Source organism: Delphinus delphis, chromosome 4 (assembly GCF_949987515.2).
Source record: "Delphinus delphis chromosome 4, mDelDel1.2, whole genome shotgun sequence".
NCBI lineage: Eukaryota > Metazoa > Chordata > Mammalia > Artiodactyla > Delphinidae > Delphinus > Delphinus delphis.
Window position 1 is genome coordinate 55,670,118 of NC_082686.1, and position 25,695 is coordinate 55,695,812.

Sequence of the window (25,695 nt, forward strand, 5' to 3'; positions counted from 1 at the left end):
AATGAAAATAAATAAGGAAACACAAGCTTTAAATGATACATTAAACAAGATGGACTTAATTGATATTTATAGGACATTCCATCCAAAAATAACAGAATACACATTTTTCTCAAGTGCTCTGGAATATTCTCCAGGATAGATCATATCTTGGGTCACAAATCTAGCGTTGGTAAATTTAAAAAAATTGAAATCGCATCAAGTACCTTTTCCAACCACAACGCTATGAGACTAGATACCAATTACAGGAAAAGATCTGTAAAAAATACAAACACATGGAGGCTAAACAATACACTACTTAATAATGAAGTGATCACTGAAGAAATCAAAGAGGAAATCAAAAAATACCTTGAAACAAATGACAATGGAGACACGACGACCCAAAACCTATGGGATGCAGCAAAAGCAATTCTAAGAGGGAAGTTTATAGCAATACAATCCTACCTTAAGAAACAGGAAACATTTCGAATAAACGACCTAACCTTGCACCTAAAGCAATTAGAGAAAGAAGAACAAAAAAATGCCAAAGGTAGCAGAAGGAAAGAAATCATAAAGATCAGATCAGAAATAAATGAAAAAGAAATGAAGAAAACGATAGCAAAGACCAATAAAACAAAAAGCTGGTTCTTTGAGAAGATAAACAAAATTGATAAACCATTAGCCAGACTCATCAAGAAGAAAAGGGAGAAGATTCAAATCAACAGAATTAGAAATGAAAAAGGAGAAGTAGGGCTTCCCTGGTGGCGCAGTGGTTGAGAGTCCGCCTGCTGATGCAGGGGACACGGGTTCATGTCCCGGTCCGGGAGGATCCCACATGCCGCAGAGCGGCTAGGCCCGTGAGCCATGGCAGCTGAGCCTGCGCGTCCGGAGCCTGTGCTCCGCAACGGGAGAGGCCACAACAGTTAGAGGCCCGCATACCGCAAAAAAAAAAAAAAAAAAAAAAAAATGGAGAAGTAACAACTGACACTGCAGAAATACAAAGGATCATGAGAGATTACTACAAGCAACTCTATGCCAATAAAATGGACAACCTGGAAGAAATGGACAAATTCTTAGAAATGCACAAACTGCCGAGACTAAACCAGGAAGAAATAGAAAATATGAACAGACCAATCACAAGCACTGAAATTGAAACTGTGATTAAAAATCTTCCAACAAACAAAAGCACAGGACCAGAAGGCTTCACAGGCAAATTCTATCAAACATTTAGAGAAGAGCTAACACCTATCCTTCTCAAACTCTTCCAAAATATAGCAGAGGGAGGAACACTCCCAAACTCATTCTACGAGGCCATCATCACCCTGATACCAAAACCAGACAAAGATGCCACAAAGAAGGAAAACTACAGGCCAATATCACTGATGAAAATAGATGCAAAAATCCTCAACAAAATACTAGCAAACAGAATCCAACAACACATTAAAAGAATCATACACCATGATCAAGTGGGGTTTATCCCAGAAACGTAAGGATTCTTCAATATACACAAATCAATCAACGTGATACACCATACTAACAAACTGAAGGAGAAAAACCATATGATCATCTCAATAGATGCAGAGAAAGCTTTCGACAAACTTCGACACCCATTTATGATAAAAAGCTGCAGAAAGTAGGCATACAGGGAACTTTCCTCAACATGATAAAGGCCATATTGACAAACCCACAGCCAACGTCGTCCTCAATGGTGAAATACTGAAACCATTTCCACTAAGACCAGGAACAAGACAAGGTTGCCCACTCTCACCACTATTATTCAACATAGTTTTGGAAGTTTTAGCCACAGGAATCAGAGAAAAAAAAAGAAATAAAAGGAATCCAAATTGGAAAAGAAGAAGTAAAGCTGTCACTGTTTGCAGATGACATGATACTCTACATAGAGAATCCTAAAGATGCTACCAGAAAACTACTAGAGCTAATCAATGAATTTGGTAAAGTAGCAAGATACAAAATTAATGCACAGAAATCTCTGGCATTCTTATACACTAATGATGAAATATCTGAAAGTGAAATTAAGAAAACACTCCCATTTACCACTGCAACAAAAAGAATAAAATATCTAGGAATAAACCTACCTAAGGAGACAGAAGACCTATATGCAGAAAATTATAAGACACTGATGAAAGAAATTAAAAATGATACCAACAGATGGAGAGATATACCATGTTCTTGGATTGGAAGAATCAACATTATGAAAATGACTCTACTCCCCAGAGCAATCTACAGATTCAATGCAATCCCTATCAAACTACCACTGGCATTTTCCACAGAACTAGAACAAAAAACTTCACAATTTGTATGGAAACACAAAAGACCCCAAATAGCCAAAGCAATCTTGAGAACGAAAAATGGAGCTGGAGGAATCAGGCTCCCTGACTTCAGACTATACTACAAAGCTACAGTATATCTTGACAGTATCGTACTGGCACAAAATCAGAAAGATAGATCAATGGAACAGGATAGAAAGCCCAGAGATAAACCCACACACATATGGTCACCTTATCTTTGATAAAGGAGGCAAGAATATACAGTGGAGAAAAGACAGCCTCTTCAATAAGTGGTGCTGGACAAACTGGACAGATACATGTAAAAGTATGAAATTAGAACACTCCCTAACACCATACACAAAAATAAACTCAAAATGGATTAAAGACCTAAATGTAAGGCCAGACACTATGAAACTCTTAGAGGAAAACATAGGCAGAACACTCTATGACATAAATCACAGCAAGATCCTTTTTGACCCACCTCCTAGAGAAATGGAAATAAAAACAAAAATAAACAAATGGGACCTAATGAAACTTCAAAGCTTTTGCACAGCAAAGGAAACCATAAACAAGACCAAAAGACAACCCTCAGAATGGGAGAAAATATTTGCAAATGAAGCAACTGACAAAGGATTAATCTCCAAAATTTACAAGCAGCTCATGAAGCTCAATAACAAAAAAACAAACAACACAATCCAAAAATGGGCAGAAGACCTAAATAGACATTTCTGCAAAGAAGATATACAGACTGCCAACAATTGCATGAAAGAATGCTCAACATCATTAATCATTAGAGAATGCAAATCAAAACCACAATGAGGTATCACCTCACTCTGGTCTGAATGGCCATCATTAAAAAATCTAGAAACAATAAATGCAGGAGAGGATGAGGAGAAAAGGGAACACTCTTGCACTGTTGGTGGGAATGTAAATTGATACAGCCATTATGGAGAACAGTATGGAGGTTCCTTAAAAAACTACAAATAGAATTACCATACGACCCAGCAATCCCACTACTGGGCATATACCCTGAGAAAAGCATAATTCAAAAAGAGTCATGTACCAAAATGTTCATTGCAGCTCTATTTACAATAGCCAGGACATGGAAGCAACCTAATTGTCCCTCAGCAGATGAATGGATAAAGAAGATGTGGCACAATGGAATATCACTCAGCCATCAAAAGAAACGAAGTTGAGTTATTTGTAGTTATTGAGTTATTTGTAGTATTTTTCAAATGTAAAATAGATAGCTAGTGGGGAGCAGCCACATAGCACAGGGAGATCAGCTCGGTGCTTTGTAACCACCCAGAGGGGTGGGATAGGGAGGGTGGGAGGGAGGGAGACACAAGAGGGAGGAGACATGGGGATATATGTATATGTATATCTGATTCACTTTGTTATACAGTAGAATCTAACACACTACTGTAAAGCAATTATACTCCAATAAAGATGTTTAAAAAATAAAAATAAAGTAAAACCCTAACTGATTTTTGAAGAGAAGCTCAATTAGAATAAAAATTCAATTTTATTATTGTAATAAAATCTGACACCCCCCCCCAATAAAAAAGGATTAAGGGGAGTAGGAGGAGGAAGAAGTTAGGAAAACAGATCAAACTGTTAGAACCCTGCGCCACAGCAGATGAGGTGATCTTGGAGATTATATGACAATATAGCTGAAATAATCAGCAGTGGTCAGATTCAATATAAATCTGAAAAGTAATCAATACTCTTATCATTTCACTTGAAATTGCACAACTGTTGGTACAAGAGCCAGAGTGACATGTGCCTGAAACTTGGAAGAGAGGGAAATGAAATGCCCTAATATGAAAAAAAATCCTTTCCAAAGGCAGACTGACAGACATTAACAATACCCAAAAGTAAGAACGTGCTGACCGGAATAGAGATGTTCTCCATATAATGTGAAAAAAACACACTCAGAAGAGCACAGGGAGGCACAGGATGAGGGTGCTGGGCCAGTGCCCTTTTAATGTTACAGTTGCAATTGGTAACATCAACCCTGTCATCCCATGCAGGGAGATGGACACAGTGGGCTGTCTTAGCTGGAAGCCCTTTAAGTATTCAGGCACATAGCTCACCAGCACCATCAGACTGTAACTGGCCAACCCATGCAGACTGGTATAAAGGGAAAGAATACACGATGAAAGTCAGAATGTAACTTCCAAGTGGACTGAGGCTGGATTTATATTTTAAATGACTAAACTGCCGTTATGATATAATATGACAGTCTTGGGAGTTTGGATAAGGTGAAGTCATTCCTGTGAGACGGACTTTGTTTGTGGAGCTGAACATATATTTTGGAGCCTATTACAGCTGAAAATAAGATCCTGGGCTGCAGTAGATTCACCAAAATAATAAAAAGCACCTAATTGCAGCAGGTGGTGGGTAGCCAATTGCTCTTCCTTAAGTGATAACCTCTTGCAGCCCTGCATACCCTCCTTCTTTAAATTTGACAGGTGCAGGGTCAGAATTAAAGCACACGCACACACACATACACAACACAAGCACCACAGTTAGACGATAACTGGGGAGGAGCCCAGGGGTTAAGAACAATCTTTTTTTAATTTCTGAGTTTAAGAAGTCCAGGCAGACAAGCATTCAGAAGCAATTATTTCCCACTTGAACTGCTGCAACCACAGCCAAACAGAAAAGTTAATGGGCATTACTGGATAATGTACAGTATGTATCCAAATTAATCAGACACGATGAATTTGAAAACAGACCTCCTGTCAGGATCATAGGACACAAATAAACCACACCACACACATTCACACAAGTAACATAAGAACCTGAGAAATATGACATAAGCAAAAAATTTAGTATAAATGTCATACCTAATTTGTGAAAAAGCACTTGCTAAAAGCTGCATGCAAAGCTTAGGGAGGTGACAAAGCAATGGCTACACGAAAAACACACAAAGACTTTGAAGATTCTGCAAAGCAGGTCGTGACTAGTAATATTCACAGGTACAGTTATATCACATTTGGCTTCAAAGAGGTAAAGAGGTTGAGTTATTGACAACACCAGTTGTAGTCTTCTGGCCTCTGATTAAAGTTTGACCCTTTTCCTTTTGGAAACATGTTGGTGCTCACTTTCTTCACATCCTGGATTTAACTGTCAATAAATTCTCACTCACAAATCACTCCTAGAGCTTTTCAACATCCCTTCAGATACCTTCTTAAACCAATTATAATGATGGATGAAATGATATGATGGTTGGGAGTAATGAGGGTGGCAAGGGAGGGGGAGGATACAGATGAAACAAGACCAGCCATGAGTTGATAACTGTTGGAGCTGGGAAATGGGCACATTCGGGTTGACTGTGCTATGTCTGAAATGTTCCATAATGAAAACTTTTAAAAATAAAACCTCCATTACTGTTATATCATGTGCCTTGTGACAATATTGTTTTGCTGAAGAGCACATAAATTAGGCTAAAGTCAGAAGACATTATCCTCCTCATTGGCTCATTTATAATTGAAATTTAATCCACAATCCTAAATAGCATTTTGAGGTAATTTACCTTAAGACATGTATAATGACACAGGCCTTTTTCTGAATACTCTCACTTATATTATTATGTCAGAAAATAACAACAATCATGGCAACTATAGTTATTCTTATTTCAATTGAAATTTAGTTATAAGCTTCTTGGCAACTGAGGTATAAAGAGAAATACAGTGAGTAATAAAATTCATATTCCGATAAAAGAAAATATGAAATTGATTTTTTCCTGATATTAAATTTAAACATTCAAATGAACCTTTTTATTATAACACAAAGGGCTCTCTATAACATAATGGACAGTGTCTTTAACATGGCTTCACAGATGAAGTGTTGCTCATATTCCTTGAGTCGATTCTTCCTATACGCTAAGGGCTTTTACACTTGGTTCAGTGAGGGAAGGCAACTCTGCTGGGGTCTAGGGTACAGCAGTCCAGATATGTAGGTCTTTGAAATTGACTACCAAGTTAGAATCAGGGATACACAATCTACAGAAGTAAATGGAAAGTATGTCCATATTTCTTGAAAAGACTTCTCTTACCAGGACTTATGGCAGTGGCCTAATTTAAGTCAGATTACAATTATACTTTCTGGTGAGAATCCACACTGTGAATTACAGAAAGGTTCAGAGGCTTTGGATTTGGGCATGCAGATTTTGAGATGAACTTTCAGTTTTATATATACACACGCATACACATTAACATAATATTAAAGCTTTCTCACCCTGATAACTAAAATGAAAAGCATTATGAACTAGTGGTCAGGAGGTATAAGTCCCAGTTGTATTTTTACTAGTTTCTGTAGCTTTAGGCAAGCAACAAACTTTCTGAGTCTTGTTTCTTCACCTAAAAGCTAGGTTATTCAATTAAACGTTTCAGTTACTTGAGGCACTAATGTGAAATGCTTCTTGGATTCCTCTCATCTTTATGGATGTGAATAAATTTCAAGGCATCATTTAGTCAGTAAAGTTTATCTCACCTGGATTATATCCAAATTGCTGTTGCTGGTTTCAACTTCAATCAGAGCCTTACATTCCTGCACAGGGTTTTGTCTCTGCTTCCTCTTCATTTCCCAGGAAGAGGCCTATAGCAAGGTATTAACAAAAAATATACAAGGATTAGTAGCAATCAGTGGTACACATTAAACCACCTTCACTCTTTCCTTCTTCAGCCTCTAGTAACTGCTGACTTCTGTAGGATAAACAGAGGAAACTCACTTTTTGATCTTTGCCTTCAAGAAGTATGACTTAGATATTCACATGTGAAGGCTAAATAATAGAAAACAACAACGACATAATATTATAATGCAAGTTAAGTATGAAATGTGTGGTGTAGATTATAGTGCTCAATGGTGAATCAAAGGGCTTGTAGTATTTTGCAAAGAATCTGCATGAATTACTGTCTATATACTGAATATATAATGTCTCATATGGATATATACGTTGTTCTTAAAATTTATGCCGATGTCGCTGGGGGAAATAAGATATATATTCATTTCAAAATATCTATGATGGCTTTCTTTTATTATTTTTTAAATACATTTATTTATTTTATTTATTTATTTTTGACCGCGTTGGGTCTTCGTTGCTGTGAGCAGGCTTTCTCTAGTTGCAGTGAGCAGGGGCTACTCTTCATTGCAGTGTGCAGGCTTCTCATTGCAGTGGCTTCTCTTGTTGCAGAGCACAGGCTCTAGGCACATGGGCTTCAGTAGTTGTGGCACACAGGCTCAGTAGTTGTGGCTCGCAGGCTCTAGAGCGCAGGCTCAGTAGTTGTGGTGCATGGGCTTAGTTGCTCCACAGCATGTGGGATCTTCCTGGACCAGGGCTTGAACCCGTGTCCCCTGCATTGGCAGGCAGATTGTTAACCACTGTGCCACCAGGGAAGTCCCTATTATATTGTTCTTAATCAGTAGATACTGAATATGCCTAGTATCATGTGAGATGTCTGCAGTCATTTAAAAAAATTTTTTTGACAGTTTCAACATACATTTTATAAAATATTGGCTATATTCCCAGTATTGTACAATATATCCTTGTAGCTTATTTTATACATTAGTGGTTTGTACCTCTTAATTCCCTACACCTATATTGCCCCCCTTTCCCTTTCCCCACTGATAACCACTAGCTTGTTCTCTATATCTGTGAGTCTGCTTCTTTTTTGTTATACTCACTAGTTTGTTGTACTGTTTGATTCCACATATAAGTGATATCATACAGTATTTGTCTTTCTCTGTCTGCCTTATTTCTCATAGCATAATGCCCTCAAAGTCCATTCATGTTGCTGCAAATGGCAACATTTCATTCTTTTTTATGGTGGAGTAGTATTCCATTGTATATATATGAACCACCTCCTGTTTAGCCATTCATCTGTTGATGGACACTTAGGTTGCTTCCATATCTTGGCAACTGTCAATAATGCTGCTATGAACATTGGGGTGGCTTGTATCTTTTCAAAGTAGTGTTTTGGTTTTTTCAAATATATATCCAGGAGTGGCACTCCTGGGTCATGGGGTAGTTCTGTTTTTAGTTTTTTGAGAAACCTCCATACTGTCTTCCACAGTGAATGCACCAATTTACATTCCCACCAACAGTGTACAAGCATTCCCTTTTCTCACCAATATTTGTTATTTGTGGGTTTTTTGATGACAGCCATTCTGACAGGTGTAAGGTGGTATCTCATTATGGTTTTGATTTGCATTTCCCTAATGTTTAGTGATATTGAGCATCTTTTCATGTACCTGTTGGCTTTCTGTATGTCTACTGTGGAGAAATGTATACAGTAGTTAGATCTTCTGCCATTTTTTGACCGGGTTGTTTGTTTTTTTTGATATTGAGCTGTATAAGCTGCTTTTATATTTTGGAGATTAATCCCTTGTTGGTTGAATCATTTGCAAATATTTTCTCCCATTCTGTAGGCTGTCCCTTCATTTTGTTTACTGTTTCCTTTGCTGTGCAAAAGCTTTTAAGTTTAATTAGGTTCCATTTATTTATTTTTGCTTTTGTTTCCATTACTATAGGGGACAGAGCAAAAAAAATATTGCTGTGATTTATGTCAAAGAGTGTTCTGCCTATGTTTTCCTCTAGGATTTTTATAGTATCCGGTCTTACATTTAGGTCTTTAATCATTTTGAGTTTATTTTATTATCAATTACAAGGAAAAAACTGCAAAAAACAGAAACACGTGGAGGCTAAACAATATGCTACTAAATGGCTAGTGGGTCACTGGAGAAATCAAAGAGGAAATCAAAAAATACCTAGAGATAAATGAAAACAAAAACACAATGATCCAAAACCTATGGGACACAGAAAAAGCAGTTCTAGGAGGGAAGTTTATAGCAATACAAGCTTACCTCAGGAAAGGTAAATCTCAAATAACCTGACTTTCCACCTAAGGGAACTAGAGAAAGAAGAACAAACCAACCCAAATTTAATAGAAGAAAAGAAATCATAAAGATCAGAGCAGAAATAAATGAAATAGAGACTAAAAGAAAAAAAAATAGAAAAGATAAATGAAACTAAAAGCTGGTTCTTTGAAAAGATAAACAAAATTGATAAACCTTTAGCCAGACTCATCAAGGAAAAAAGGGAGAGGGCCCAAATCAAAAAAATCTGAAATGAAAAAGGAGAAATTAAATGGACACCACAGAAATACAAAGGATTATGAGAGTACTATGAACAACTATATACCATTAAAATGAACAACCTAGAAAAAAATGGACAAATTCTTAGAAAGGTACAATCTCCCAAGACTGAACCAGGAAGAAATAGAAAATATGAAGAGACCAATTACCAGTACTGAAATTGAATCAGTAATTTAAAAAACTCCCAGCAAACAAAAGTCCAGGAACAGATGGCTTCACAGGTGCATTCTATCGAACATTTAAAGAAGAGTTAACACCTATCTTTAGAAACTATTACAAAAAATTACAGAGGAAGGAACACTTCCAAACTCATTCTATGAGGTCAGCATCACTCTGACACCAAAACCAAAGCTCTCACAAAACAAAATTACAGTTCCATATCGCTGATGAACATAGATGCAAAAATCCTCAACGAAATACTAGCAAACTGAATCCAACAATAAATTAAAGGGATCATACACCATGATCAACTGGGATTTATACCAGAGATGCAAGAATTTTCAATATCTGCAAATCAATCAACGTGATACATCCCACATTAACAAATTGAAAACTAAAAACCATATGATCATCTCAATAGATGCAGGAAAAGCTTTGGATAAAATTCAACATCCATTTATGATAAAAACTCTCCAGAAAGTGGACACAGAGGGAACATACGTCAACATAATAAAGGCCAAATATGACAGACCCACAGGTAACATCCTACTCAATGGTGAAAACCTGAAAGCATTTCCTCTTAGATCAGGAACAAGACAAGGGTGCCCACTCTCACCATTTTTATTCAACATAGTTTTGGAAGTCCTAGCCACAGCAATCAGAGAAGAAAAAGAAATAAAAGGAATCCAAATTGGAAAGGAAGAAGTAAAACTCACTGTTTGCAGATGGCATGATACTATATAGAGAAAATCCTAAAGACACCACCAGTAAATGACTAGAGCTCATCAATGAATTTGGTAAAGTTGAAGGATACAAAATTAATATACAGTAATCTGCTGCAGTTCTATATACTAACAATGAAATATCAAAAAGAGAAATTAAGGAAACAATCCAACTTACCATCACATCAAAAAGAATAAAATACCTAGGAATAAACATACCTAAGCAGGCAAAAGGTCTGTACTCTGGAAACTATTAGACACTGATGAAAGAAACTGAAGATGACACAAACAAATGGAAAGATATATCGTGTTCTTGGATTGGAAGAATCAATACTGTTAAAATGACCATACTACCCAAGGCAATCTACAGATTCAGTTCAATCCCTATCAAATTACCAATAGCATTTTCACAGAACTGGAACAAAAAATGTTTTAATTTGTATGGAAACACAAAAGACCCCAAATAGCCAAAACAATCTTGAGAAAGAACAAAGAGGCTAGAGGAATCATGCTCCCTGACTCCAGACTGTACTACAAAGCTACAGTAATCAAAACAGTATGGTACTGGCATAAGAACAGACACATAGATCAATGCAACAGGATAGAAAGCCCAGAAATAAACCCATGCATTTATGGTCAATTACCGACAAAGGAGGCAAGAATATACAATAGAGAAAAGACAGTCTCTTCAATGAGTGGTGCTGGAAAAACTGGACAGCTACACGTAAAGGAATGAAATTAGCACGTTCTCTAACAACATATACAAAGATAAACTCAAATGGATTAAAGACCTAAATGCAGTCACTTTTTGATGTTGGAAAGTGTTTCTTCATACTTGAAAAGGTGAGAAACCACTGGAATGAAAAGCTTATGATACAGGGAAAGGTCTCCTTTGATTGGAATGGCTAGAGGTAGACTCAACTTCTTGAGGGCAAAACCTGTCTTATTTATCTCTGAGTCCACAGCACCCAGCCCAGAGTAAATGCTTAATAAATGTTTGTTGAGTGAAATGAATTAATCAAGGAAACTAAGGGAAAATTCAAAGGAATTAAAAGTTGCAGATGTAGGAAACAAATACATTATTTTTATTGGGAGCCCCATCTTCAGGAAATGGTGGGGGGGGATTAGTATAAAAAAAGTGGAATCTTCTGAGAAATTCAAGTATGTGATAAAACAATTCTCTAGGAAGAACAATTAATTAATTACCCGTATTCAGAGAGCTGAATTGTGGTATATATAAGGTAAAACACTGGCTAATTCCAGAGCCATTTTTATCAAGCTTTTGGAACACATAATAAGATTTAGTTGGAGTGTTTAGCCTGTCTTCCTAATTCCATCTACTTAGGCTAATATCAAAATTAATCACACTTCCTGTACTTCCTCTGTATGGAAGTGGTAATGCCTATTGTTGTGTTAACTGGATAGGAGATTAGAATGTACTGCAAATAATCCTCAAGTAATCAAAAGCCTTTTGAATTGCAGTTTAAACCTGACTAAATTCATTTTTCAAGTTCTTATCAAAAATTTCACAGTCTTCTGATCTATCCACTTCACTTCCAGATTTTCTTAGTATAGACTATCTTCTGAGGTAAATTTATCTTCCCAAGAGTTGACGTACAACATGTCTTCATTTCTTTACCTTCCACTTGCTAATCAATCCATTCTAATCTGGTTTCTATTCTCTCTAGTCCAACAACAATAAAATTCTTCCTGTGATCATCCCTATTACCACTAAGTCATTAAGTCAATGGACTTTTTAGGCCTTTGCCTGGTTGAGTTAGCCTCTCAACAGAATTCAGCTTCTCTGACCATCTACACCCAATATCTCAACAAACAGGTCAGTGCTCCCTCCTCAAGGCAAACACACAAGGAACAAAGTATCCACTCCTCTTCACTCCACAGGATCACCCTCACCCACACCGTTATTTCCCCACAGGGCCATTGCAATAGCCTTTTAACTGCTCTGCCCACATTCACTCTGCTCTCTACTAATCCATCTTTCATACTCAACCAAAGCAATCTTTTCTAAAGGAAGATAAGATCACACCACTTCCCTGCTTAAAACCCTTCAGTAGTTTCCCATTGCTTTCAGGATAAATACAAAACCACTTATCAAAGCCTATAGGTCTGCATGGTTCTGATCACACCACAGCCCCCTTTTCCCTCTCTGCCCCACCATAGCTTAGTTGTCTTCTTAAGTTACTTTGTATTACATGTTCCCTCATTAGCAAATGATGTTTGCATTGATTGGAAATGCTCTTCCTCCCCTCTTACCCACTTAGCTGGAATTCTATCCTAAAAGTTATATGTCATTGCTTTTTCAGGGAAGACTTCTCTGTCCTCCCAGAGTCAAATCTCCTATTACAAGGACTCATGCTACTATTTCATAAAAATTACCACAGTAGCAGTTCACATTTGTCTGTATAATCATTGGATTGTCTGTCTCCATCACTAGACTATAAGTTCAGTGGGGGCTTGGGACCATATGTGATTTTGCTCATAGTTGAATCCCCTGTAGCTGGCTGGCATACTGAATAGCACATAATAGATGATTTTATATATATATATATATACATATATATATATATATTCACATATACCTACGTGAATCTCCATATTTAAAGTCTAAAATGTGTTATTCTAACACCTGGGCTCACTTCAACTTTGCGATCACTTGTACGTTGTTTTTGGAGCATGCAATCCACCCACAAAATAGGCCTACAAATCCCAAATCTTGAAATTCCACAGCTAATGAATGGAAATCAGGGGTTAAAGGAGATATAACTATAAAGTAATAGCAACTACTTTTTACACTATAAGCATGAAGTTTTTTAGACATAGCAGAAGTTGAGTATCTGCTGAACAGATGAATTTTTACATTCAAATATGATACATAATTTGAAGTAAAATTCTGAAGATTGTAGACAGATTCAGCTTAGCTTCTTCTATAGTCTCAAGAAAAGACTTAGGGCCAAAGTTTCAAAATTATAGGGAACTGGATTTCAAATATTTTAAGAGAATGAGCTACCCAAAAATGAAATGAGAAAGGCTGCCTTAGGAGGTAATGAGTCTCCATCACTAAAGATTTTCAAGAATCCATACCATTTTCCAAAGATATTACAAAGATATCTCACAAATGTGTGAGATATTTCTGTAATGTAACTATTATTCAGAATAATTCCTTCTGAAAGAACCATGCCTGAAATCTTGTCTCCCACCATGCTTAACACAGTATCTTACACAGGGCTCAGGGGATATTTGCTAATCAAATTAGTTTCTTGCTTTCAGAACCTATGGTAACTCATTTGAATATTTTCCATGTGCCCCATATTCACCCTTTAAGGGTGAATTTAATTTTTGGAAACAGTAAAAAGACATTAGAAGTCAAATTTGATTAAGAAGGCAGATAAACTAGGCAATAAATTTTGGCTTATAAAAGATTTTTTAAAAGGTAGTGAGATAATATCTGTAGTCATTTAACACTGAATCTGGCACAGGGTAAATGCCCACTCAGTTGTAAGTGTTGTTACTGTTATATACTGAATCTGAGGGCAGATTCTCAAAGAGGAATTAAATAAGTGTAACCTTGTAAGAATAAAAGTGTAATGATTCCTTTTAAAAGAAACAAACTCACTTAGATACATGGAAACTCTAGGGTGGTACATTCATTAAAATCAAGCTCAGCACTTAGTTCTATTATCAACATCACATCTCATTTTTCCAGAACTTTGACTACAGGGATAACTACTTATGTAAAATTTGGCTATGCATTTTTGCTATAAAGCATTGAATGCAAAATCCTCAAGATTACAGGTTTATCCTATACAAATATTTCTCTCTTAAATACAGATTAAAATCTTTATCCCACAGAGGTGTTCTTTAGGAGCCCTTCGGTGCTGATATTAGCAACCTGACTTTTGCTCCAAAAGAGAGAATATAGAAAAAAAAAAAGAAATTGGGACCTTGTCCAGGAAACTCAGATTACAATGTGTATGCTATAATTAGAGTGCTTTAAAAATGTGAAAACGAAGCAAAACCCTTACAGAATGCTATTCCTGGAAAAGTGAATTACTATACATTTTGTGAATAAGAGAAGAAAAAAAAAAAACACCTGGGATCTCTCAGCTAGTTTGACATTTTCCAGCAGGGTGGCTGGATGTCTGCACTTTTGAGGTTTCACTTTCTTCTGCATAGGCTTCTTCGTAATTTTAGTCTCTGAAACATACTCTACACCGGAATCCGCCTCTCCTGTGTTACTTTTCCAGTCTCTATGGTTGACCGAAAGCTCAAAGGATGAAAGAGACTCATGCATCAAGTCATCACCGGAAGGCCTGATTCTCTGAATTTTCGTATTTCCCTTAAATAACAAAGAACATGCTTTTAATTTTTGGCAGCTGGCTTATTTATAATTAATTACCATTTCCCTTATAATCTTATGACATTAGATGATATTTATTTCTAATAAAAATTTTAAAAATCAGAAGCTTAGAATTTTGGCAAATGTATGTTGCAAATACATTGGCAAATGTATACAGCTGTAATGGCTCATTCAGAATTTGATTTAGCAGAGCTCAGCTGAGTAAAGAAACTTTCTGATTTTGAGGATGCAAATTGAGAATACACTGTGCTTCCTGACTTCCTCCCCAACAAAGACTTTCTTGCTTTTGGATCCCTGGTGCATATAGGTCAGTAATCTATTCATCTGAAGTTTGGTTGGGGTTTATCAATCCCACCATTTGCCTGTTAAGAAATGTGAAGAAACAAAATTATAAAGAGTTTTCCATAATTTTTTGTGTGTGATTGGTATAACTCTAAAGGTTTGAAAAATTTTTAATTTTAGATAATAACAGACATTTGAGGAATATATGACATTTAGCAGAAACAAGAAACAATGTAGAAATTACATACACAACATATTTCTAGGCAAATATATATCCAAGGACAAACACACACTCTCTCTGATTTTAAATGTATAATTTTATATAATACACAAATATATATTTTTCTATGAAATATATCTTGAAATATATTGGAAAGGATATACTGAAAAGATACAATTATAAATACATTAAAATATTTAAAATGGTCAATGTCTCCAGGCAGTAAAACAATAGGTGATTTAAATTTCTTATTTATATTTTATTTTCTGAGTTTTTCCTAATAAACATGTATTACTCTAATAAGAAAAAAATGATGACAGTGAAAAAATATGTAACAGTGCTTCACTTTCTGAACCTATTAAACCATGATGACATTTAGCCCTTGATAAGTCTTATCCTTCATATGGGAAATGTTACAAACGGCTCAATCCCACTTTAATTACTCACCTTAGGTGCTGAAGTTTGGCCGGTGGTAGTGAACTCAGGGATCCTAATTGTTGGTATAAACTGAGGCTATTATGGAAAAAAATCATTAGACAAATGTAAGTAAAAATAACTTTCAACTGACATATTAAAATAATTCAATATTCTTCATTTCTTAAAGAAGCGCCAAGATCACATACTCTCACCAATCATTACTAAGGAGTCCCTTTCAGTTTAGACACAGAGCAATGATGTCTGACTGGTAGCGACTGGACAGTACAAGACAATCCAATGAAGTATTATAGATCAAATGTCTTAAAAGCAATACAAGGGGCCACTGTATTAAACACTGTCTCCACAGCCCTCATCTCCCCTCTCTGGAGACCCTTTGTCTCCACTTGTAGGTCCCAGCATCTGGAATAAATCTTGACCTTCAGCAACAGCTCTGTATAGTTCAAAGTTCTGGGCCTGAGCTTCAAGGGACTTTTGAGGATAGACTGGCCTTAACTGTGTCCCTAATAACTGAGATGCTGCCTTACCCTCAGCAACCAACTCCTGTCTTGTACTCAGAGGCATAAGTAGAGAGAGAAAGCATTTGTTTTTCCTGAAAAAGAAGCACCTTCTAAGCTAATATTTTGATGTGATAATTGTTACACTAAAACGATGAGATGTTAATGAAATATTCAAAGAGAACATAAAGAGTAATGTGGGCCTGCACCCCAGACCCAGGGTCACTCCCCTTGGAATGAGACCCCGGTTAGGGGATCCGCTTGCACCTCCTTTTTGGTGCACCCACTTTCTTTCGCTGTGCCACAGATGCCATCGTGGTATCTAGCACAGTGTCCACGCTCTCTAGGACAGAAAATTTACCTTGCTCTTGTTAATACCCTAACATCCAAACTGGAGTCCTGACTCCAGTTTGGGTTGGATGTTAAGGGTTGGAGCTGCTGAAAATTTTTCCAGTGTGAATGGCCTGCATAGATGTTGAAATAGGGCCTTTTCCTCTGTCCTGAGATCCAAATGGCCCTTGGTGGCATCTTATAAGTTGTAGGTACCTTTAAGGCAACCCTTCCAAACCTGAATTATTTCACCTGTGTACCTGTACCCACCCCCAATCTGTACTTCCTCGTGCAGTCCCTCTTTTGACTAGTAACATCACCAAACACCCAGACATTCAAACTAGGCTGTCCTGGGCTAATAATCACTCTCAGTCCACAGGTTTGCACTAGCCTCAAGTCACCTCCCTGTTTAAATGACTTTACCGTCTTTTGCTTGAGCTATTTTCTATAACCTCCTCATTTTCTTGCTTCCAGTTCAGAGACTTCTCTAGACCTGTGCCACAACCCCTTTCTACACAATATTATTCACTTCATTAAAATAAGGAAGACAAGAGAGAAGAAGAGGGGGAAAGAGAAGGGGAGGTGGAATTCTCAAACTTGGATGCATTTGCTTAGAATCACCTGGTAAGACTTAAAAAAAACACTATTGATGCCAAGTCCTTACACCCTGACATTCTAATTCAATTATGTGGGGATGGGGCCTGGCATCGGTAGTTATTAAAGCTCTCTGAGTGATTCTCATACGCAGTCAGGACTGAGACCACTAGCTTAGAAGACAGAGTCTCATTTCGGTAGCACCTGCCACATGGTGTGGCACACAGACCACATTCAATTCAAGTTTATTAAATAAAGCCAAACAGCACCTAGCATGACATACAAGCGGCTTTCAAACGGTTGCAACTAACTTTCTAAATTCTTCTTCTGAACCTCTTTCCCTCCATCTGACACCCCTTGTTGCCCTCATACACGAAATGCTCAGTCACATTTACTATTCCTCAGGTTCACTTTCATGTCCCCGTGCCCTTGTATCACCCATTTCCTTTGCCTGGAATGACCTTTCTGATATCCTCCAGTTGTCGAATTTGACTCATCCTTCAAGTCTCAGTTCAAGTATTACCCACGCCGAATTCCTGCTCCTATTCCCCAAAGGAAAATTAATTGCTTTAACTTCTATACTCCCCTGACATTTTTCTGGATGTTTATATAGATATCTCTCACTATACATACAGATTCACATGGAAAAACATATATTTTTAAACGTGTATTTTTAAGTCTCCTTATTACTCCATTCTCTATTTGTCCAGTTCATATTCCACTAACAAGTAACCACTGCTACTTATTTCTTGTTTATTTTTCCAGAGATTTGCTTATACGTCATCTATAATACAAGCATATGTACATACGGTTTCCCTGCTTTTCTGAGGTGGGGAAAAATGGTAGTATATTATACACACAGTCTGCATCTTTCTTTTTTACTTAAGGATATATCCTACAGATCTTTCTCTATTAGTACTTAAAAAGCTTCTTCATTCCCTTTTTACAGCTGCATTGTATTCCTTCCCCACCTCCAGTTAGTTTTGAGATATAATTGTCATACATCATTAAGTTTAAGGTAATGGCTTGGCTTACATATATTGTGAAATGATTACCACAATAAGTTTAGTTATCATCCATCATCTCATATAGATACAATAAAAAAAGAAAAAAAGTTTTTCCTTGTAATGAGAACTCCTAGGATCTACTCTCTTAATAACTTTCATATATATCATACAGTGTTTGCTATAGTTAACTATGCCCAAAGGTTTCCTTGAGCTCCCTCCCTCTGACCCCTCCCTACACCTCTTCCTACCCCCATCCCATCCATGGGCAACCACTGATCTGCTTTCTCTCAGCATAGATCATCTGCATTTTCTAGAATTTTATCTTAAGTGGAATCATAAATCTTTTTCGTCTGGTTTCTTTCACTAGGAAGAATTATTTTGAAATTAATCCATATTGCTTTGTGGATCAATAGTTCATTCCTTTTTATTGCTGAGTTGTATTCCACTGAACGGACATACCACAATTTGTCCTTTCACCTATTGATAGTCACTTGGGTGACTTCCAGTGTTTGGCTATTACAAACAAAACTACTATGAATCAAGACAGTATGGTACTGGCACAAAAACAGAAATATAGATCAATGGAACAGGATAGAAAGCCCAGAGGTAAACCCACACACATATGGTCACCTTATCTTTGGTAAAGGCAAGAATATACAGTGGAGAAAAGACAGCCTCTTCAATAAGTGGCACTGGGAAAACTGGACAGCTACATGTAAAAGAATGAAATTAGAACACTCCCTAACACCATACACAAAAATAAACTCAAAATGGATTAAAGACCTAAATGTAAGACCAGACACCATCAAACTCTTAGAGGAAAACATAGGCAGAACACTCTATGACATAAATCACAGCAAGACCCTTTTTAACCCACCTCCTCGAGAAATGGAAATAAAAACAAAATAAACAAATGGGACCTAATGAAACTTCAAAGCTTTTGCACAGCAAAGGAAACCATAAACAAGACCAAAAGACAACCCTCAGAATGGGAGAAAATATTTGCAAATGAAGCAACTGACAAAGGATTAATCTCTAAAATTTACAAGCAACTCATGCAGCTCAACATCAAAAAAACAAACAGCCCAATCCAAAACTGGGCAGAAGACGTAAATAGACATTTCTCCAAAGAAGATACACAGATTGCCAACAATTGGATGAAAGAATGCTCAACATCATTAATCATTAGAGAAATGCAAATCAAAACTACAATGAGGTATCACCTCACACCGGTCAGAATGGCCATCATCAAAAAATCTAGAAACAATAAATGCTGGAGAGGGTGTAGAGAAAAGGGAACCCTCTTGCACTGTTGGTGGGAATGTAAATTGATACAGCCACTATAGAGAACAGTATGGAAGTTCCTTAAAAACTACAAATAGAACTACCATACGACGCAGCAATCCCACTACTGGGCATATACCCTGAGAAAACCATAATTCAAAAAGAGTCATGTACCAAAATGTTCATTGCAGCTCTATTTACAATAGTCAGGACATGGAAGCAACCTAAATGTCCATCGACAGATGAATGGATAAAGTAGATGTGGCACATATATACAGTGGAATATTACTCAGCCATAAAAAGAAATGAAACTGAGTTATTTGTAGTGAGGTGGATGGACCTAGAGTCTGTCATACAGAGTGAAGTAAGTCAGAAAGAGAGAAGCAAATACCATATGCTAACACATATATATATATGGAATCTAAAAAAATTAAAAATGGTTCTGATGAACGTAGGGGCAGGACAGGAATAAAGATGCAGACATAGAGAATGGACTTGAGGACACAGGGAGGGGGAAGTGTAAGCTGGGAACAAAGTGAGAGAGTAGCATTGACATATATACATTGCCAAATGTCAAATAGATAGCTGGTGGGAAGCAGCCACATAGCATAGGATGATCAGCTCGGTGCTTTGTGACCACCTAGAGGGGTGGGATAGGGAGGGTGGGAGGGAGACGCAAGATGGAGGGAATATGGGGACATATGTATATGTATAACTGATCCACTTTGTTATAAAGCAGAAACTGACACACCATTGTAAAGCAATTATACTCTAATAAGATGTTAAAAATTTTTTTAAAAATTTAAAAAACTACTATGAGCATATAAGTTTTTGTGTAGATGTATGCTTACATTCATGTATTTATTTGCTGTCTGTATATCTCCCTTAGTGAAATGTCTGTTCAAATGTTCTTCCCACTCTTTTAGAACAGAAGGAATTTACTACAGTGATTGGTAACAGAAGAGATGGAAGAGGCTAAGAAGACTACCAGCAGATGGAAGGTACCCTAGATGTTAGCAAAAGCAGGAAGTTCTTAGAGCCCTCAGGTTGGAGGGACAATAGGAAGAACTGATAGTACCAGTTCTATAGGGCAGAAGCCCAAGTACAGTGTGGCTCAGCTGAGTCCTCTGTTTAGAGTCTCAAAACTGCCTACTTTTTAAATGTGTTGTGTGTCTTATTATTGTTTTTAAAGTTCTTTATACATTCTAGATATCAGTCCAGATCAGATAGAGTTTTGTAAATATTTTCTCCCAGTCTGTGGCTTGATTTTTTGATTTCTTGTGTCCTTTGAAGAGCAAAGTTTTTAAATTTTGATGGAATCAAATTTGTTAAATTTTCTTTTATAGCTCATGCTTTTGGTATCATATTTAAGAAATCTTTGCCAAACCCTAGGCCACTAAAATTTTTTCCCACACATTCTTCTAGAAGGTTTATAGTTTTAGGTTTTACATTTGGCCTATGCTGCATTTCCCATAATTTTTATTTGGTTTGAGGTAAGAGTCAAGGTTCATTATTTTGAGGTATATATGACTATCCAAGTGTTTTGGTATCACTTGTTGAAAAGATTATTTCTTTCTCCCAATGAAATGTATTGGTCCCGTTGTTGAAAAACAATTGACCACAAATGTATGAGTCTATTTCTGTACTCTTTATTATGTCCCATGGCTCTATTTGTCTCTTTTAACACCAATACCAAATTGTCTTGATTACCATAGGTTTATAATGCCTTGAAATTAGATGGTGTCAACCCCACCAACTTTGTTCTTTTTCAAAGTTATTTTAAATCCTCTGCACTCCATATGAATTTTATACATTTTACAATTTCTACCAAAAAAAACCCCACAAACAACTAGCTTGGATTTTGATTAACATTGGGTTAAATCTATAGACCTATTAGAGAGAATTGACATCTTAACAATATTGAGTCTTCAAACTCATGAACGTAGGTTACCTCTCTATTTATTTGCTTTATTTAATTTTTTCATCAGTGTTTTGTAGTTTTCAGTGCAGGTCTTACTCATCTTTTGTCAAATTTTTCCTGAAGTATTTCATGTATTTTAATGCTATTGGAAATGGTATTATATTTTAAAATTTCAATTACAATTGTCTGATGCTAGTAAATCAAAATAGTTGATTTTTATATACTGATTTTGAACGCTGCAACTTTGCTAAGCTCATTTTACCAATTCCAGTAACTTTTTAACAGATTCCATTCAATTTCCTACATAGACTATCACATCTGAAAAGAACCAGTTTTACCTCTTCCTTTGCAGTCAGAATGCCTTTTCTTTTCTGTCTTTCTTGTACTTCTAGAACCTCCTGTAAATGCTGAATTGGAGTGATGACAGCAAACCTCCTTGTCTAATTCCTGATCTTAGGGGAGAGATTTTAGTCTTTCACTAGTAAGTACAATTTTTGCTGTAGGGTTTTTGTAGATGTCCTTTATCACACTGAGGGAGTTTTCTTCTGTTCCTGATTTGCTAAGAGTTTTTTTTTTTTTATCAGCAACGGATGTAGTTGCTCCTTTTTTGCCATTTATATCTTACTGGATTTTGTTTCCTTTTTGTTTATGATATTTATATGTTATATATTTATATGGTGCCATATTCATATTTTACTGGATTTTTTTCTTTTTTTTTGTAGATATTTAGCTATGCTACTAGTTTGTTTTATCATTATAAGAGTTAGGTTTTCCAGGACTAGCTCTTTCCCAGAATTTTCTATAGGAAGGGTAGGTAGAGGATAAGAGTTTAGGCAAGTTTTTTTTTTCCACAAGCAAAACCTCTTTTCTTCTAATCTTTATCCAAAAAACACTGCTTCTGCAACTATGGCTTTTTGGAGTACTTTCATGTGCATTCCACATCTTCTACTTCTGTGAACCAAAGCAGGTCCAGTAAGGTTCCTGTTGCCTCCCAGCTATTGTAGATAAAGGCTATAGCTGTTCCATCTCCAGATGAACCCTTCTTCAGTAAGTGTATTTGTGTTAATTCTTTAGAGGTGCTATTGCTGGGCTCGTCTTTCCATTCCTCTTCCTTTCCTCCTGTGGAGCTCCTGCATTATCTTGACTGGTTTTGGCAGCACTGCAGTATTTTGGTATATGTTTCCTAGCTTGACTGAAATTGGAGTTGCATTTTTGTTTTCTGTTTTCCTGTTGCTCTTAGAAGACTCCCAGGAAAAAACAGGAAGATGCTACATCTATATAGCCATATTTATAGCAGAAGCCTCCTATATCTCTTTCTACCTATATTTATCATGGTATGTATCACACTGTCTTATAGTTATGGTAATATGGGTATCTCTCTCAACAGACTGTAAACTCTCAAAGTCATTTTTTATCTGTAGTACCTATCACAATGTTTAGCACTTTATAGGTACTCAATAAAATGTTGGTGATTAACAGATGCTGCCAGGGCCTACTGCTCATCTCTTCCACTGTTGAAACACTGCCACAAGTCTATTCTGCACTCATAATGTGACTAAACTTCTCCACTACCTGTCAGATGTTATCACATCTTTGAGATGCTATATATATATATATATATATATATATATATATATATATTTTTTTTTTTTTTTTTTTTTTTTTTTTTTTGCAGTACGCGGGCCTCTCACTGCTGTGGCCTCTCCCGTTGCGGAGCACAGGCTCCGGACGTGCAGGATCAGCGGCCATGGCTCACGGGCCTAGCCGCTCTGCGGCATGTGGGATCTTCCAGGACTCGAGCACGAACCCACGTCCCCTGCATCGGCAGGCGGACTCCCAACCACTGCGCCACCAGGGAAGCCCGAGATGCTTTATATTAAATGTCAGTGTCTTAATTAAATGTCAGTGTTCCTAATATAGCAAAATGGATTGAGCCTAGCCTAGTTACAATGTATGATACACTTAAATCATTTGGGTTTGTATAATTTTGGTGCTAGCTTAAAGATAATTACTTTTGGCTATAAAATTTTACTGTAATGAGTTTTGACCTGAACTACTAATCTCATCACTAGAGTTGTGAGTAATAAAAAAAAATTTTTAATTCCATTAGTTTTCCTCTTTTTATATTCATTTCAGAGTTGTGTTTCTACAAAAGAACTTCAGACATCATAGAAAAACACAGCAAAAATGTCTCAACTAGGGACTTCCCTGGTGGTCCAGTGGCTAAGACTCCACACTCCCAATGCAGGGGGCCCAGGTTCATTCCCTGGTCAGGGAACTAGATCCCACATGCCGCAACTAAGACCTGGTGTAGCCAAATAAATAAATAAATACAATATTCAAAAAGAAAATGTCTCAACTACATTTTGAATAGAAAAATATCAATAATGTTGGCACAGCTTTGTATTTCTTTGCAAAACAGAAATCCATGTAACACAGCTAATCCATTTCAAATTCTGTCTCAGTTACTTAATGAGTAGTTGTTTACTAGTGGTATCATCTTTATCATCACCATCACCTTTTCAGATTTCAAAGAATCATCATCACCCTAGAAACCTTTCTAATATCAGTATTTATTTTTATATGACACTCATAAACTCTCCTGGCAAGACTGTTACATTTCTTTACATGTTTGGAAAGTCCTGAAAATCACAGATTCAATAGCAAAACCTGCATAATATGAAGTATCTCTGGCAGCAGAAAAACTGAAGGATCCTTAACTCAGGAATAAAGAAGAGAAAGTCTGCGGTGCATAAGAATCGTGTGGGGAGCTGTGCAGAAATGCAGATTCTAAGGCTTCTGTCTCACAGATTCTTGTTCAGTCAGTCTGCTGCAGATCTCAGGAATCTGTATTTTTACAAACATGTGACATACTTACACAGATGGCCCAATCATCATAGACTCACAGCCCTGGAAGGCAGGAGATTCTCCCTTTTAATTTTATATCCATGCTTTGTGGGACTGTAGAGAAAATATTTTTATGTTTCTGCACCATGAAGGCTTTCTGATCAAAGTTTACCAAAACTTGAGACCTAGCCTAGAAGAACAAATCTTGGAATTTAATTTATGACTAATTATTAGTGAGAGAGCATCTGAAGAAATTTACCTCCCTGGAGGTATGTGTTTACATTTTAAGGAAGGAATGAGACCTGGGGCCATGGAGACATAGCCGAAGAAGCTAGTCTTATCTTGCCCCCAAGAGATTTATTTATATTCCAAAGGGTAAGAGTAAGAACCCAGAATCCTTCTCAAAGAGCAAAGAAGTGTGCTTGTCTGTCAGGGGGTAGCGTAGGATTAGGGAGATGGCTGTCCCTCTCCTATATAAATATCCAGATTCATTTCTTTCAGAGTTCCATGCTAGTGGTACAAACTCCAGTATATGTAGGATAACATACGCTCTGCCTCATCTCATCCGTTGACCCAGGGGTACAAATTAGGGCAAAAGGGAATCAGTACGATTATTGGCTATAATTAAATAATGATCTGCTCTGCTCCAGAAACCTCATGTTTGCATTCAGAATAAAATTAATATATATAGATATTTTAAACTTAGCCTGTAAATGAAGATGGGCAACTAATACGCATAGGCTCTAAAATTGGATGTGTCTTCATAAATATCTAGTCTAATCCCCTTTTACTGAGCTGGAGGGGGAGGGGTATACTAGGATCAAGGACTAGTGACATCAGACAGACCTGAGGTCACTCAGCTTATAAACAGCAGAGCCAGGACCTGAAGTTAGGTATCCTGACAGCAGGCCAGTGTACTGTCCGCCATATTCTGCTTCCACAGCCTCCTTCTTCAAGGAGCCCCTAAGCATCCCTCCCTCTGCACAGCTTTCCAAAATGATCACTGCCCTCCAACTCTGCCTAATATAGTCAGAGCTCCTCAAAAAATAAAAAAATCTGATTACCATTAGTTATTAATTACCCAATTTCTCCCACACTGAAGAGCTATCAATCCAAACTGAAAGCAGGAGAGCAGAGTAGTTCAAACAGCTTTGAACTAAGAATTAATCTCATTTTTTATTTTTTTTTTGGCCATGCTGTGTGGCATGTGGGATCTTAGTTCTCCGACCAGGAATCGAACCTGTGCCCCATGCCGTGGAAGCACGGAGTCTCAACCACTGGACCTCCAGGGAAGGCCTTTAATCTCATATTTTTGATCTAGCTCTGTTCCTACCTTGTTTCTGTGACTCAGCCAGAGAGGCAACATAGTCCAGTAATAGAATGAGGGGTCTGGAGCTTGACTGTGTCAGTTGAAATCACAGTTCTGCAGATTCCTAACCCCACACTTGGCAAGTTACTTCTCTGTGCCTCGGTTTCCTTGTGGATAAAACAGGACTCATAACAATCACAGGATGGTCATAAGGATTAAATGAGTCAGTATATTTAAAGCACGTCATACTTCCCTGATGACGCAGTGGTTAAGAATCCACCTGCC

General features: G+C 37.0%; 1 protein-coding gene across 1 annotated transcript in view; it reads right to left on the reverse strand.

The window, feature by feature from the left end:
• Window positions 1–25,695, reverse strand: part of MORC1 (MORC family CW-type zinc finger 1) — a 179,351-nt gene that overhangs the window by 39,077 nt on the left and 114,579 nt on the right. The window contains exons 18-20 of the mRNA XM_060009873.1: window positions 15,634–15,699; window positions 14,418–14,663; window positions 6,765–6,869 (exon numbers count right to left, since the gene is read on the reverse strand). Coding sequence (XP_059865856.1) covers window positions 6,765–6,869; window positions 14,418–14,663; window positions 15,634–15,699 — 417 coding nt within the window. The remainder of the gene's footprint in view (window positions 1–6,764; window positions 6,870–14,417; window positions 14,664–15,633; window positions 15,700–25,695) is intronic.